General features: G+C 37.5%; 1 protein-coding gene and 1 long non-coding RNA gene across 51 annotated transcripts in view; one reads left to right on the forward strand and one right to left on the reverse strand.

The window, feature by feature from the left end:
- Nucleotides 1-12,301, forward strand: part of DLG2 (discs large MAGUK scaffold protein 2) — a 2,299,762-nt gene that overhangs the window by 2,272,920 nt on the left and 14,541 nt on the right. For 26 of the 50 annotated variants that reach the window (XM_054241373.2, XM_054241376.2, XM_078340085.1 and 23 more), the window contains 3 exons: nt 8,074-8,124; nt 9,115-9,216; nt 11,561-11,733. In XM_054241373.2, coding sequence (XP_054097348.1) covers nt 8,074-8,124; nt 9,115-9,216; nt 11,561-11,733 — 326 coding nt within the window. Of the gene's footprint in view, nt 1-534; nt 577-8,073; nt 8,125-9,114; nt 9,217-11,560; nt 11,734-12,301 lie in introns of all 50 variants that reach the window. The other 24 variants (XM_078340083.1, XM_078340084.1, XM_054241375.2 and 21 more) reach the window with 1 other exon arrangement.
- The window catches only part of LOC144578086 (uncharacterized), a 35,052-nt gene continuing 30,835 nt past the window's right edge, over nt 8,085-12,301 (reverse strand). The window contains exon 4 of the long non-coding RNA XR_013523195.1: nt 8,085-12,264. This is a non-coding gene — a long non-coding RNA (uncharacterized LOC144578086). The remainder of the gene's footprint in view (nt 12,265-12,301) is intronic.

The following is a 12,301-nucleotide window of genomic DNA, read 5'->3' on the forward strand; positions in this document are numbered from 1 at the left end:
GAATGTGTTTAGGAAGTATTTAAACAGAAATAAAATGCAAGGGAATCCAGGGATCAATTAGTAATTTAAATTGCAGTGTTCCAGAAAAGTACTTAAAGACTAAAATAGAGAAATTTTTAAAAGTCTGCAAGAAAACAGTGCCTACACACCAGAAGCTCCTGAATTTACAGTCAAGAAAACATTCAGTCCAGACATACTAGTCACTGTCACATAAATCTTGCAAGTCAGAGGAATATGGATGGGTCATAGTATTTTTTTAATCACTTAAAATGACATTATGCATTTTTTGTAATTAAAGATACTTTCTTCATTTGCTAAAAGAAGAAACAGCAATCAAGCAGCGGGTTCCTGTAAAATGGCGATAAAGTTTTCATCTTCTTTATCTTATCTGAGTTTTCTTAATGCAGCCTCCTCTGCGGCCTTTTACTTGCCTTTCGCTCACATTTCTAGTAGCCTTGCATGAGTGTATTCCTTTCAGTTCTGGCTGCTCTTCAATGCTTGGTATCTCTTTAATTTGCTGTGCTGTTCTTGCAGAACATGTTTCTTCTAATGCCAGCGATAGCGAAAGTAGCTACCGTAAGTTACTGCTTTGGTTTGTGGTTCTTTTCTTTGCAATTGCTCCATTGCCTGTGGTGGTCATTTCAGATTTCTGTTGTTTTTCAATTGCTACCTTTTATCATCTGTATTCAAAGCAAATGGCTTGAAATGAAATTACTGAGTATGGAAAGATGAAAAAGACACTAGAGCTACCAGTGGACCCTTATATGATTTGTGCAAGCAGTTCCAGCCTTAGTCAGTTGTGACTCAGTGATTCAATTCTCACAGAGAAGGTGTGTAAAAAGTTCAACATGGTGGATTTTTACATTGTAACCCCCAAAACAATTGAAACTCTCAGCTGGAGGGTGGAAAATCATCATGGTATTATTTTCCTTCTCATTTTGTCATTTCCTTTCTGTTCTTGGGTCCTCTTTGCGGGATAAAAATTTATAAATTAAGTGTTCCTTTAAAATCAGGTGTGAATCTTTTACATCACTTTCTCTTTGATCAATCTTTTAAGGTAGGATACTATGACATTTCTAACTTTACTTTTTTCTTAATTGGGAACCTGATGAAAGAATTTCATTCTCTAATATTGAAAGAACTTAATTTTTTAATGTGACCAAGTCTTCTTAGATCAGAAAACTTAGCTGAAAAGGTAGGTAACTATTAAAGTTGTTTCTGATCTTTGTTTGGTCACCTCAAGCCATTTGCTTAGTGTATGAAAATATCCACCAAACACCAAGCACATCCTTTTGATCAGTCCTCATGGTTTCTTACCTTCTATTTACTTGCTGGTTTTTGGTGACTAACATAGGTACATATTTTTACTGGGATTCTTACGATTTCTCTAAGATTAATTTATATTCCTTAGTGAAATGGAATATACCCAAAAAGCAGCCTTAATGCATGTGACCCACAGATACTAAGGCAGAAATTGGTTTTGTCTTTTGTTTGAATGAGTTTTGCATTAACTGAAAACTAGAATTGTTTGGGGCTTCCCCCCAGTTATAGCATGGTACTTTACAAAACTATGCCTTTTTGAGGTGGAGAGCCAAATAGTGGTACAACACGTAATTTGGATTTTGAGAAAAGCTTTGGAAAATCAGAGGGGTGGTAAGTAAGAGAAAAAGCACCAAAGAGCAAAGATGACAGATGGAGGTACGCTCAGAATAGGAAGATGATGTAGACCAAAGAATAAAATGAAAAAATTATGCTGAGATACCCTTGATCAATCAAACATTAGACAGATAATAAACCCACCTAATTGTCTTATTGATGAAAGTCTTATTGATAAAAGAAATTCCATCAATTCCTACTGTTGGAAGAATTCAAAAGGTTCTTGTTGTCAACATGGTAACATGTCAACATTTTTACATTTTTTATACTTTTATAATTTTATTATTATCCTAACTTCAGAAAAAGATTTGCCTCCCCTCTTTTTCATTTTATATTAAACTAAGAACCTAGGCCAAGAAGAATTGACCAAAGCTTGTTGTTAATACACCTAAGCTTCCCTCAATTTAGTATGTAGAAAAATATAACTTATTTGTTGGGCACCAGGAAGACCAATGACACTAGTTTCCTTGATGTTCAGTTTTCAATTTTCAAGTGTTGTGCTTCCATCCAGTAGACATGGGTATAGAAAATGAAAGCATCATGCTTTCTCTTTCAATTCTTTTAATGAAAAACATATACTATAGAAGAACTACCCTTTCTTTTAAAAATCATACTTTTATAGGGTATTTTAAAGGCTTCTTCTCTGTTGCAGAGGTGGGAATATTTTTCCCAGAATTATTAAGTTATAAAAGTGGGCCAAGACTTTCAACTCCTTGACAGATTTTTAAAGTGATGCTCCAAAATGACATCAATAATTATTTTTACTCTCAAATACTAGGTGCACATAAATGTTTATTGAACAAATAAAGGAAACACTTTTGGGCATCTCAAATTCTCTGTGAGAAGAGAGAAGAGTTGAAACTGGATTCTATGACATTAGTAGGGCAAATATGAAATCTAATCATCTCTATTGGCTTGAGTCTCATCCAAGGTTATAGAAGGTCAGCGACTCAGATTGTTTTGTTTACAAATGAACAAAAGTAAGAGGAATTTTTATCACAGCTCAGAGGAGAAAAATGGCATTTATTCCTCCAGAATGGAAATATGAAGAATTACAGAGAAATATTTATTTATTTGTTTGGTACCTACTGTATGGGAGGTCCTCTTCTTGGACACCAATAGACCTATTGAGAATATCAAGTAACTCTAGCTCTCAGCACACATACTAGTGGAAGAGAGATATAAAGAAATGAAAAAGTGCACAAAGTGTGGCAGGTACTAAGATAGATGTGGGCTGAAGAATAGTGGGAGCATAAGAGGTAGTTTCAAAGGGGAAGTAGCTTGTAGCTTTGAGCTGAGCTTTGGAAAGACGAGGAACTTGCTAGCTAGACAAGATGGGGAAGAAACTTTCCAGAAAGAACACTGCCACAACAGAAGACTCAGAGGTTTGGAACAAGTAAATTTTCCAGAAGGCACCAACTTTGATGTCAAAAGAGGCTGCATATTTCTAGTGAATTCATGGCTTTTGCTGTTATTATGACTAAAAGTAGTATAAACAAATATTTGTTAATCCTCTTTTTAGCAATAGCCAGGTGTTGTATTTCACGGTTATACTTTACTATTCCATATCCACTCTGGAGACAAAATGGTTTAATAATAATAATAGTAATTCGGAGTTAGAAACAAAGACCTAGGCCACTGCACTTCACAGTCCAGAGTGGACCATTCACTCTGGGTCCTACACCTTGTAGCAACCTTACTTGAAAGTCTTACATGTTTCCTGAGGTATAACACACACACACATAGATACACACAAACGTCAATTCCTCATAAATCGTTTAAATCTTTGCTGCAACATCTCAAGCATTATAAAATAGGTTTCCAAGTCCAACTTTATTTAGTACAAGCTAAAATTGCAGTTGATAAAGTGTACATTGTTTAATTGTGCAAAATACCACCTCAAAACTATTTTAATTATGAGCTAATTCCAGATTTCTGCCAATAAAGTAGTAACATTTAGCCCTGTGTTTTTGGCTGTTCTGTAAAATACCTTTCAATTCTCCTTGTATTTGGAAACGATAAATGCTAGACGAGTATAAGGAGGACTGTGCAAGTCTCTAAAGCTGAAGCCATGCCTTCCTCAAAGCTCAGTAAAGCTCTTAACTTCATCATGGATGTGTGCAAGGTGATAAATATCCTTTCAATCCATTAGTGCTCATCAGTTAAGTGGGATTTCCAAAACCCACTTTTGATCTTGAAGAAATGATCTGAGTGAAGGTGTTGAGTTTAGGAGACCCCAAACTTCTCCACTGATGTCAGTCAAAATGGCACATATTCTTCACCTTACTCTATTCTTCTCAACTATTGCCCTTAGATGTCTTTACCCCTTTAGTTTTTATAAAGCAGTTTTTCATTACATCTATTATTTAATTTCTGCAACAAAACTATTAGACATGTTTTACATTAACAGCCCCCTTTCCACATGAGGAAGCTGAAGCTCCAAGAGGCTGCCTACCTTATTAAAGTAGTAGCACTGCAGATCCAACCAAGACATCTTAATTCTGAATCCTTTCATTTTTCACTCTTCCCTGTAGTTTGTCATCCAAGCCTCTTGCCATTTTACCTCGTAACTTTCAACCTTTTCATACTACCTATAAAGTTAATACAAACAGCAACAGTTATGTAACATTAAATATGCACCAAGCCTGATTTTAAGGACTGTATGTATATTAAGTAAGTTCATCTTCTGAACATCCTATGGAGACAATTTGCCATGAATTTACTATATGACCTTAAAGAAATTACTCAAAGTCTTTGAGCCTTAATTCTCTCCTATGTAAACTGAGTAGCTGGAATTAGAAGAGAAATGGCAAATAAGTTTTAATCAAGATTCCAACTCTAACCAATTGGCAATAGCTGCCAGAAGAGTTGTAATCGAAAGTATTCTAAAGCCACGTTGAGGCTCAGCAGTAATCCCAGCAACGATCAGTTTGTGATGCCTGTCAAGGTCACTGAGAGTAAGAGTGTGTGGTATGTACTTGCCATCTATGAAAGTACATGAACCCTAAACCCTTTCTTAGCACTAACATTCCATAGCTCTAAGAACCTAATTACTTCTTAATAATCATCATATGCAGGCACTAAAAACTAAACTTTGGGCATTAAATATACTGCCATTGGTCTTTACCTCCATCACCTCTCTTCTCTAGTTTCCAGGAATTCCTAAAAAACAGCAACTTGCTTTTCTCTAGCATACTAGGGTCTCTCACTGTGACTGGCTTCCAGTTTAAACACAGAGTGTTTTGTAGAGACTGTGACAAAAGCCTCTGCCAAGTCTCTGGCAGCTGCAGACGTCCACACACAGCTCTGCGCTGCTCTCCCACTTTCAGCCATGCAGTTGCCAAAGCAAGACCAAGAGATAGTTTGTACCTTTTTGTCAGCTGTTATTTCTAAGTGCCAACCCCTTCTGAGCAGAAAATAGAAAAACTCTTAAGGACGACTATTTTATGGGGATGGCACAGCCATAATACCAAAGAAAGAAAGAAAAAGAGTGAGAGAAAGAGAGAGAACTTGTGCTTAGAGGCAGAGCACCTGATGGCCTCTTAATAACTCTGACCTGGTTTCGGTCCCTATCTCTCTCCTCAATTTTTTGTTCATTTGTAAGCTTTACCTCGATACCCCACCCCCACCCTGTCCCACAGAGAATTCTGCTTCTCTCACCATTTCAAGACAGTGCAATCTACTCCACAAAAGTTGAAAAATGTGTGGTATTAAATCTTGACTCCACTACTTACTACCTGAGGAATCAGGGCTCATTAACATCTCTGAGCCTCAGCTTCTTTATCTGTAAAATGGGGATTATCAGAGTACCTACCTCAAGCAATGGCTGTGAAAAATAAAAGCCAGTGGGTGTGAAAGCCCCTCAAGACCTGCAAAGTGCCATAAAAGCATGAATTTTCTCTTCTTCATCACAGTGGCTTTTTCTCTTCCCCTTTGTCTCTTTTCCATTACCCATAAGGTTTTTCGTTCTTGAAGGTAAAAGTAAAAATTGATTTAAGATGCTGAATTCACAGCAATTATGTCATGCCCACATCCATGGGTTTCCCCACAGGCTTCCTGGGAATTACCCAGTACCTGATTGCCACAAGGTGTTGAGAATTGGGATGGCCCGGGCATGAGGGATGCTGCCATTGCTGTCTACCAACAGTACTGCTCTGAACCAGAACCAGTGCCTTTCATCGAGAAGCAAACCAAGAAGTGATGGATAGACAGAGATAGAGAACTCTTGAGCCAAATTAATCAAAGCTATGCTTTGCCCTAGTTTTCCGAATCACAATCATACATACTGACATCAAACGCCTTATTAAAGATTTGCCTTTAGAATGTTCCATCAGAATGATTTGCAAAGCCATTGGGAAGAGATTTTTATGGGAATATGAGGTGCTCTATTTATTTAGAGAAAACCATGCTTTCCAAAGTTAAATGACCATATTGACAGAAAAACAAAGCAGAACCTATTTTTGGCCTTATTGCTCATCCTGTTTCCCATGACTGAAATCAGAATGCAAAATTTTTGACATCTTTCTTTATGTTAAGTGTTCAGTGAGGACTGGAAACACAGTGATGAATGAAACTCAGTCCTTGCCTTTATGAAGCTCCCAGTCTAATAAGGAGGCTCAGGAATTACTTGACATTTAAAGCGTTTGTTATGCCACGGTCAGGATTCTTCCCTTGCACATTAGTTGTTGAAGATTTCCCTTGTAAAGTTACAGTCTAAAATTGCAATGTTAGTCTACCATGCTTCTATGCTTAAAACTATACTTTTCCCCAAGAATTTTTACACTTCTTTAATTGACCTACAGCATTTTCCTGATGAAATAATACTAGAGGAAAACCCTGACTGCTTATACCCTCTACATAGCTCAGGCTTTAGATAACTGGGGGTTAGTAATCAATCACCTTCACTTTTTTTTGGCCTAGGCTCTATAAATTTCAGTATTCAAAGGGAATCATTCTTTTCCTGAGTATTAAAAACCGTGAATCTGACTCCTCACTGACCAAACCCCTGACCAATATGGGAAAGTCCCCTGTACACTTCTGGGGCAGCCAGGGGTAGATATCACTTAGGAGGAGCACCAAGCTTCATTCCCTGTGCCCTTAGGAAGTAGCCTGGCATGATGGTGCCATTCTGAGCACAAGCCCTCTTTTGAGACTGAGGTAAGATATGACTTTAGCCTGGGATTATTTCTCACACTTGAAAAAATAAGGCACCACCACCCCCATCCTACTCCAGCTTCCCAGCCTCCAAGGAAGACATATGACTTCACAGCTATACCCACATATTACTTAACTTCCCCAAATCAGTCATCATTATCAAAGCAGTCAATGATATTAACTCTTCTTATGAAATTACTTCTCCTTTCCCTGGTGCTGTGGCTATTGAAGGAGGAGGAGACCCTGGCATTGACAGGCTGTGTATGTGCTTCAGGGGTGGGTAGTGAGGATGTGCAGCAGAGGTGAATTACCCTGTGGTTTCAGAAGTTACCTCACATTCCACTCCTGCTCTACAATCTCTTCTAGTAGACAGAAAGTTCTTTTCAACAGCCCTAACCTGTTGCCCCACCAAAGGTTAGTCAATGCCAATGAAAATGCAGACATGTCCGGGTTTGCAGCTGAAATTGAGCTAATCCTGTGACAAATTAATTCATCAATTGTATAAAATGGATGATTGAAAAAATAATTGCCAAAAAACAATTTACCTTTTGTGGTTACTTGTTGACTTGAGGTCCACCCTGATTCAGAAGACTTGTCGCAAATGACCTTGGAGGGGCTGACATTTTACTACTGTGTCTTCCTTAGTTCTCTATCTGAAGTTTCCAGGCATGATTTAGCAGCAATTATAACCAACGATGTAAGACACTCCTCAATTTTTGATCTTCCTTAATTGACCCACAGCATTTTCCTGATGAATTACTATTAAAGTAAAACCCTGAGAGTCCTGATGGAAGTTTTTATATCATAAATGAAATAAGCATACACTTGCTTTTCAACAGTATGCTTCTTGGGGAAATAAAATAGAAGATGAAATAAAAGGTACAGCAATTCTGATTATGTAGCAGCAAACTATTAAATGAGACCCTTTCCTTGAACTAAATGCCTCCTTTAAGATAGTAATTCTTGGTGTAGAGGCCATGGCATTCCATTCTCAATGCCAGACAGAAAGCAGTCTCACAGGCCATTGCCCTGCAACAAATAGCTAGTGACCAATGATTACTTAGAGTTGTGACTGTGAAAATCTGATACTAAAATAGCGCTAAAGGGTTTTATGAGCATGAAGGGATTTTTGAATGGTTCAAGGAGAAAGAGCAAGAATTAACCCTGAGCTGTGTCTGCTTCCTGTGTTTCAGAGCAGGGCTTGTCTCTGTAATATATAACTGATTGTTAGTTCACTGTAGTTTTCTTTTCTTCTCTTCTCAGGAGGACAAGAAGACCTCATTCTTTCCTATGAGCCTGTTACAAGGCAGGAAAGTAAGTTTCCCAGCACACCTTCATTCCTGATTTCTTGAAGGAGGGAAAGAGCAAAGGACTAAGGAGAATAAACTCTGCTTAATACTCAGTCTTGAGACCATATCCTATTCTCTCTCTCTCTCTCTCTCTCTCTCTCTCTCTCTCTCTCTCTCTCTCTCTCTCTCTGACCCTATCACCAAAAAAACAACTTCCCTGCTGAGTATAGGCAGTAGCAGCTCCTAAGAGAAGGATGCAGCCCTCCAGATGGGTGGTCCTCAATCGGAAGGAGCACATTCGAATTACCTAAAGAGCACTAGCTATGAGACTGGTGAATAGAGTCTCCTTAGAGACTCATGTCAGCTCAATATTGAGAAGGACTTTCTAGCAGATCTGCCTAAGATATAGGCTATCTGTAAGCTGCTGCTTTTTCCTGGAGGCATTTATAGAGACTAATTGCTGTTGGCAAGGATATCCCAGAGAGAATTCAAGCATTAGCTGGGGAGTTGTACCCAATGGTTTCTTCTAATCCCGGATACAAGGAAATCTAGAAACTGCAGCAGAGTATAGAGAATATCTTGATCTGGGGAAAAGAAATCATGAAAACATAAGACGTTATTACTACTAACAATTACTTTTTATAGTCATGTCTAATCAATAGCCAAACAGCCGTTTGGATTCTTTTTTCTCCCACTCAATTGACTAAATTCAGTTGTTTTGACATTATGTAGGCAGAGCCAAAGAGTAAGCAAAACACCTCCAAATGTTTCTTTTCATCAACAGATAACTGCAGTTACGTTTCCCTGCTGGTAGATTCCAGAAAGTAGGCCTGCCAACCTCCTGAGTGTTAAACATCAATTTCCCTGAGCAAAGCTGTATGAGTAATTTGTCCAGTGAAGTAATGCCTTTTAACAGCTCATACTTTCTGGCAATTAAGAATCGCCCTTGCAGGAAAGTTTTACAGTTGTTTCCAAGTCTTTCTCTTCATCTACTTCTTCTTTTCCCATTCTGTAGTAAACTATACCCGGCCAGTGATTATCCTGGGGCCCATGAAGGATCGGATCAATGACGACTTAATATCGGAATTCCCTGATAAATTTGGCTCCTGTGTGCCTCGTAAGTGTCATTTTTCTTTCCTCTAAGGAAAAACAAAGAGCTTGGATTCTTTATGAGATGGTAATACGTAATTTCTTTCCTCCAATAGTCTCTCCAGTAATTCAAATACCAACCATTTCCGATTAGCTGAGTGCCTTATTTAATTTCTTTGCCTAACACGTCATTTATGCTGCTGTGTGTCATTCTCTATTTCATAAAATTAATAATGTTCTCTCTAAACTGACTGTAGCCCCTTAAAAGGCAGGATGAATCTTTGTAGCCCCCCAACCATTTAAAACAGCATAGGATTTATGATAAGCATCAGTATGTTTCAATAGATTAATTGAAATGCCACTGAAACATTATTTTTTATAGAATGGAAGAGATCAGAAACAAAGCCATATATTAAAATCCTCTCAGAATGACTTAGGGCCATATGTCAATCCCAAAACCCCATAGACTTTCTCATGTTGACAGTCACAGGTTTAGGGAGGATGAAGACAAGAAGATGTATAACCTTCAGTTTGACCTCTAGGCCATTATAGACTTTAAACCACTTTCTTCTCATTATAGACAATCACTGGGCTTCCTGGTCGCTCTGATTGTAGCCTTATTAGATTCTAACTGCTCTGCCTCTCCTACTCCCCACCCCCCACCATACTTTCTCCACTCACTCACCCCATCTATATCCTGACTCTGTCACACAGAAATGCATGCAGTCCTTCTATGTATGTAGACAGGCCCACCAGCAATTTTTAATTTATTAAATAATGGAGCTCTTACATCTGATACCACAAATATTTGTCTCTCAGTTTACGTATTTTAAGCCTTATGCTTTCAAGTGTTTCTAACATTCTAGTACTGCAAATTTTGTGTGAGATACTTAAGAATAGCAGGAATGAACAAAAGACTAGGGTGATTGCTGTATCTCATGAAACAGTTCCCAGCAAGGGCTCTGGGAAGAGATCCTTCCATAAAACATATCCTGAGAAAGTCTTCAAGTAGGAAGAATCAAATGAAACTCCAGGTAGTTTACAGCAGCCTTCAGCTTGCGCTTCTACTTTTGAGAGAAAGAAAACAGAAAGTACTTAAGCACTCTTTCCACTTTACCCTTCACCTTGCATATTCTTTTTTTTTTTTTTTCAATTGTACTTTAGATTCTTGGGTACATGTGCAGATCACGCAGGATTGTTGCATAAGTACATACATGGCAAGGTGATTTGCTGTCTCCATCACCCCATCACCTGTATCCTTCTTTTTTAAATTAATAGAACCATTTTATGATACATGTTCATTTTACAAAACTTGAAAAATGCTAAAAAGTAAGTTAAACAAAAAATTTAAAGTATACAAAATCCCACACGATACCCAGAGATAACATCACTGTTAATATTTTCATATATTTCCATCTATTCTTTCTTTCTAAGCATGTATTTTTCCCCTGTGGTTGAGTATTTCTTTTTTGCTTACTTAAAATTTTATAAAACTATTTCAAATGATTATTATATCACAATCATTCTTTATGAACATTTTCCCCTGTTTTTCACTATTATGAATTACAACTAAATATAATTGTAATTCTGTGCCATAATTATTACTTATAAAGTAATATAATGAGTATCTTTAAGGATAAATCTGTATTTAAAGTTTTGATCATTTTTAAAAGCATATTTCTAGGAAAAATAAGTGAGTAAAAGATCAAAAATATTTTAACAGCTTTTATACATATTGCTAGATTGCTTTTCCCTTGTCTTCTTACCAAAAGATTTGGGTGAATGATTAGAGTTGCTGGATTTTAGTCCCACCTTAACTGTGATTACTTATTTTATATATGTTGAAAATCTAAATTTTATGTTCCTTTATAGAATATTAAGTTTTTGTTCTGGCAGGCAATAATTTACTGGCACATCAGCTTCTTCCATTTGTGACACAGTTTTAGACTTTGGGAAGATGGGTGTAGAGTAAGTCTAGAGTAAGCTTTTAAAATGTGGACTTTCCGGGATCTCCATGGTTTCTGGCTGAACTCCAGTGCCTCCTAGCACTATGTGATGTCTAAACTCTCCATTTGGAAATGGCGTCTAGGCAGAGAGGTGGAGTGAATGCTCTCTCATATATTTCTCTTTTCTCAAAGATTACAGCCCTGTACTTCCTGTTGTCTGATGTCTGAAAACAGTTGTTTCCATATTTTGTCGAGTTTTTTAGTTGCTTATGGTGGAAGGGGAAGAGTGGTACCCATTACCATGTCATAATTCTTCATACTACATATTTCTACATATCAATGTTGAGATGTGGTAGAGTATATAGGTATATAGGAAGTTTATGAGTATAAATGCACCTTAATTGTATTATTTTTTGTTTTATAAAGATACCACAAGGCCAAAGCGAGACTACGAGGTGGATGGCAGAGACTACCACTTTGTCATTTCCAGAGAACAAATGGAGAAAGATATCCAAGAGCACAAGTTTATAGAAGCCGGCCAGTACAATGACAATTTATATGGAACCAGTGTGCAGTCTGTGAGATTTGTAGCAGAAAGAGTATGTTCACCAATCTTCTTACACCTCCCCTGAAGGTTTCTAGGTTGCAAACTGCAATTTTTGGTCATTACTCTTTCTTGATCGCAATCGTAAATTTTGATTAAATCTTCCTTTTAAGACATCCAAGCAGAGAATCACCTTAGAGCAATGTCATTAATCTTTGTTCTAATTTCAATAAAGTATTCTCACTGACTTGGAAAAAGCAGCAAGGGGGTTGGGTAGATATCTATAAACCTAAAGGCAATTAACACCTTGAAGTTTATGAGGATTCGCTTTGTCTTTGAGTCACTCTCTGAGGCCCCAATAAACACCGTGGATTTTATTAAGGCAGGTTTACTACTTTGATTGTAAACCAAGGGGATAGCATTCCTGAATTCTTTTGTTAGAGCAAGTTATTTTTTCTCTGTCTCTGAAAACTTGGCATCCTCATGGTGGAAGAGAAGGTAGATGAGAAAGGCTGCCCAGCCTGTTGCTAGCAGAAGTTCTAGTTTAGAGGAGATGGAAATGCTGGAATTCTCTTCTTGCTGGTAACTGCAGGGGTGTGGAAAAGAGAAGAATGTTCAAAAAG

This window comes from Callithrix jacchus, chromosome 10 (genome assembly GCF_049354715.1).
Source record: "Callithrix jacchus isolate 240 chromosome 10, calJac240_pri, whole genome shotgun sequence".
Lineage (NCBI taxonomy): Eukaryota > Metazoa > Chordata > Mammalia > Primates > Cebidae > Callithrix > Callithrix jacchus.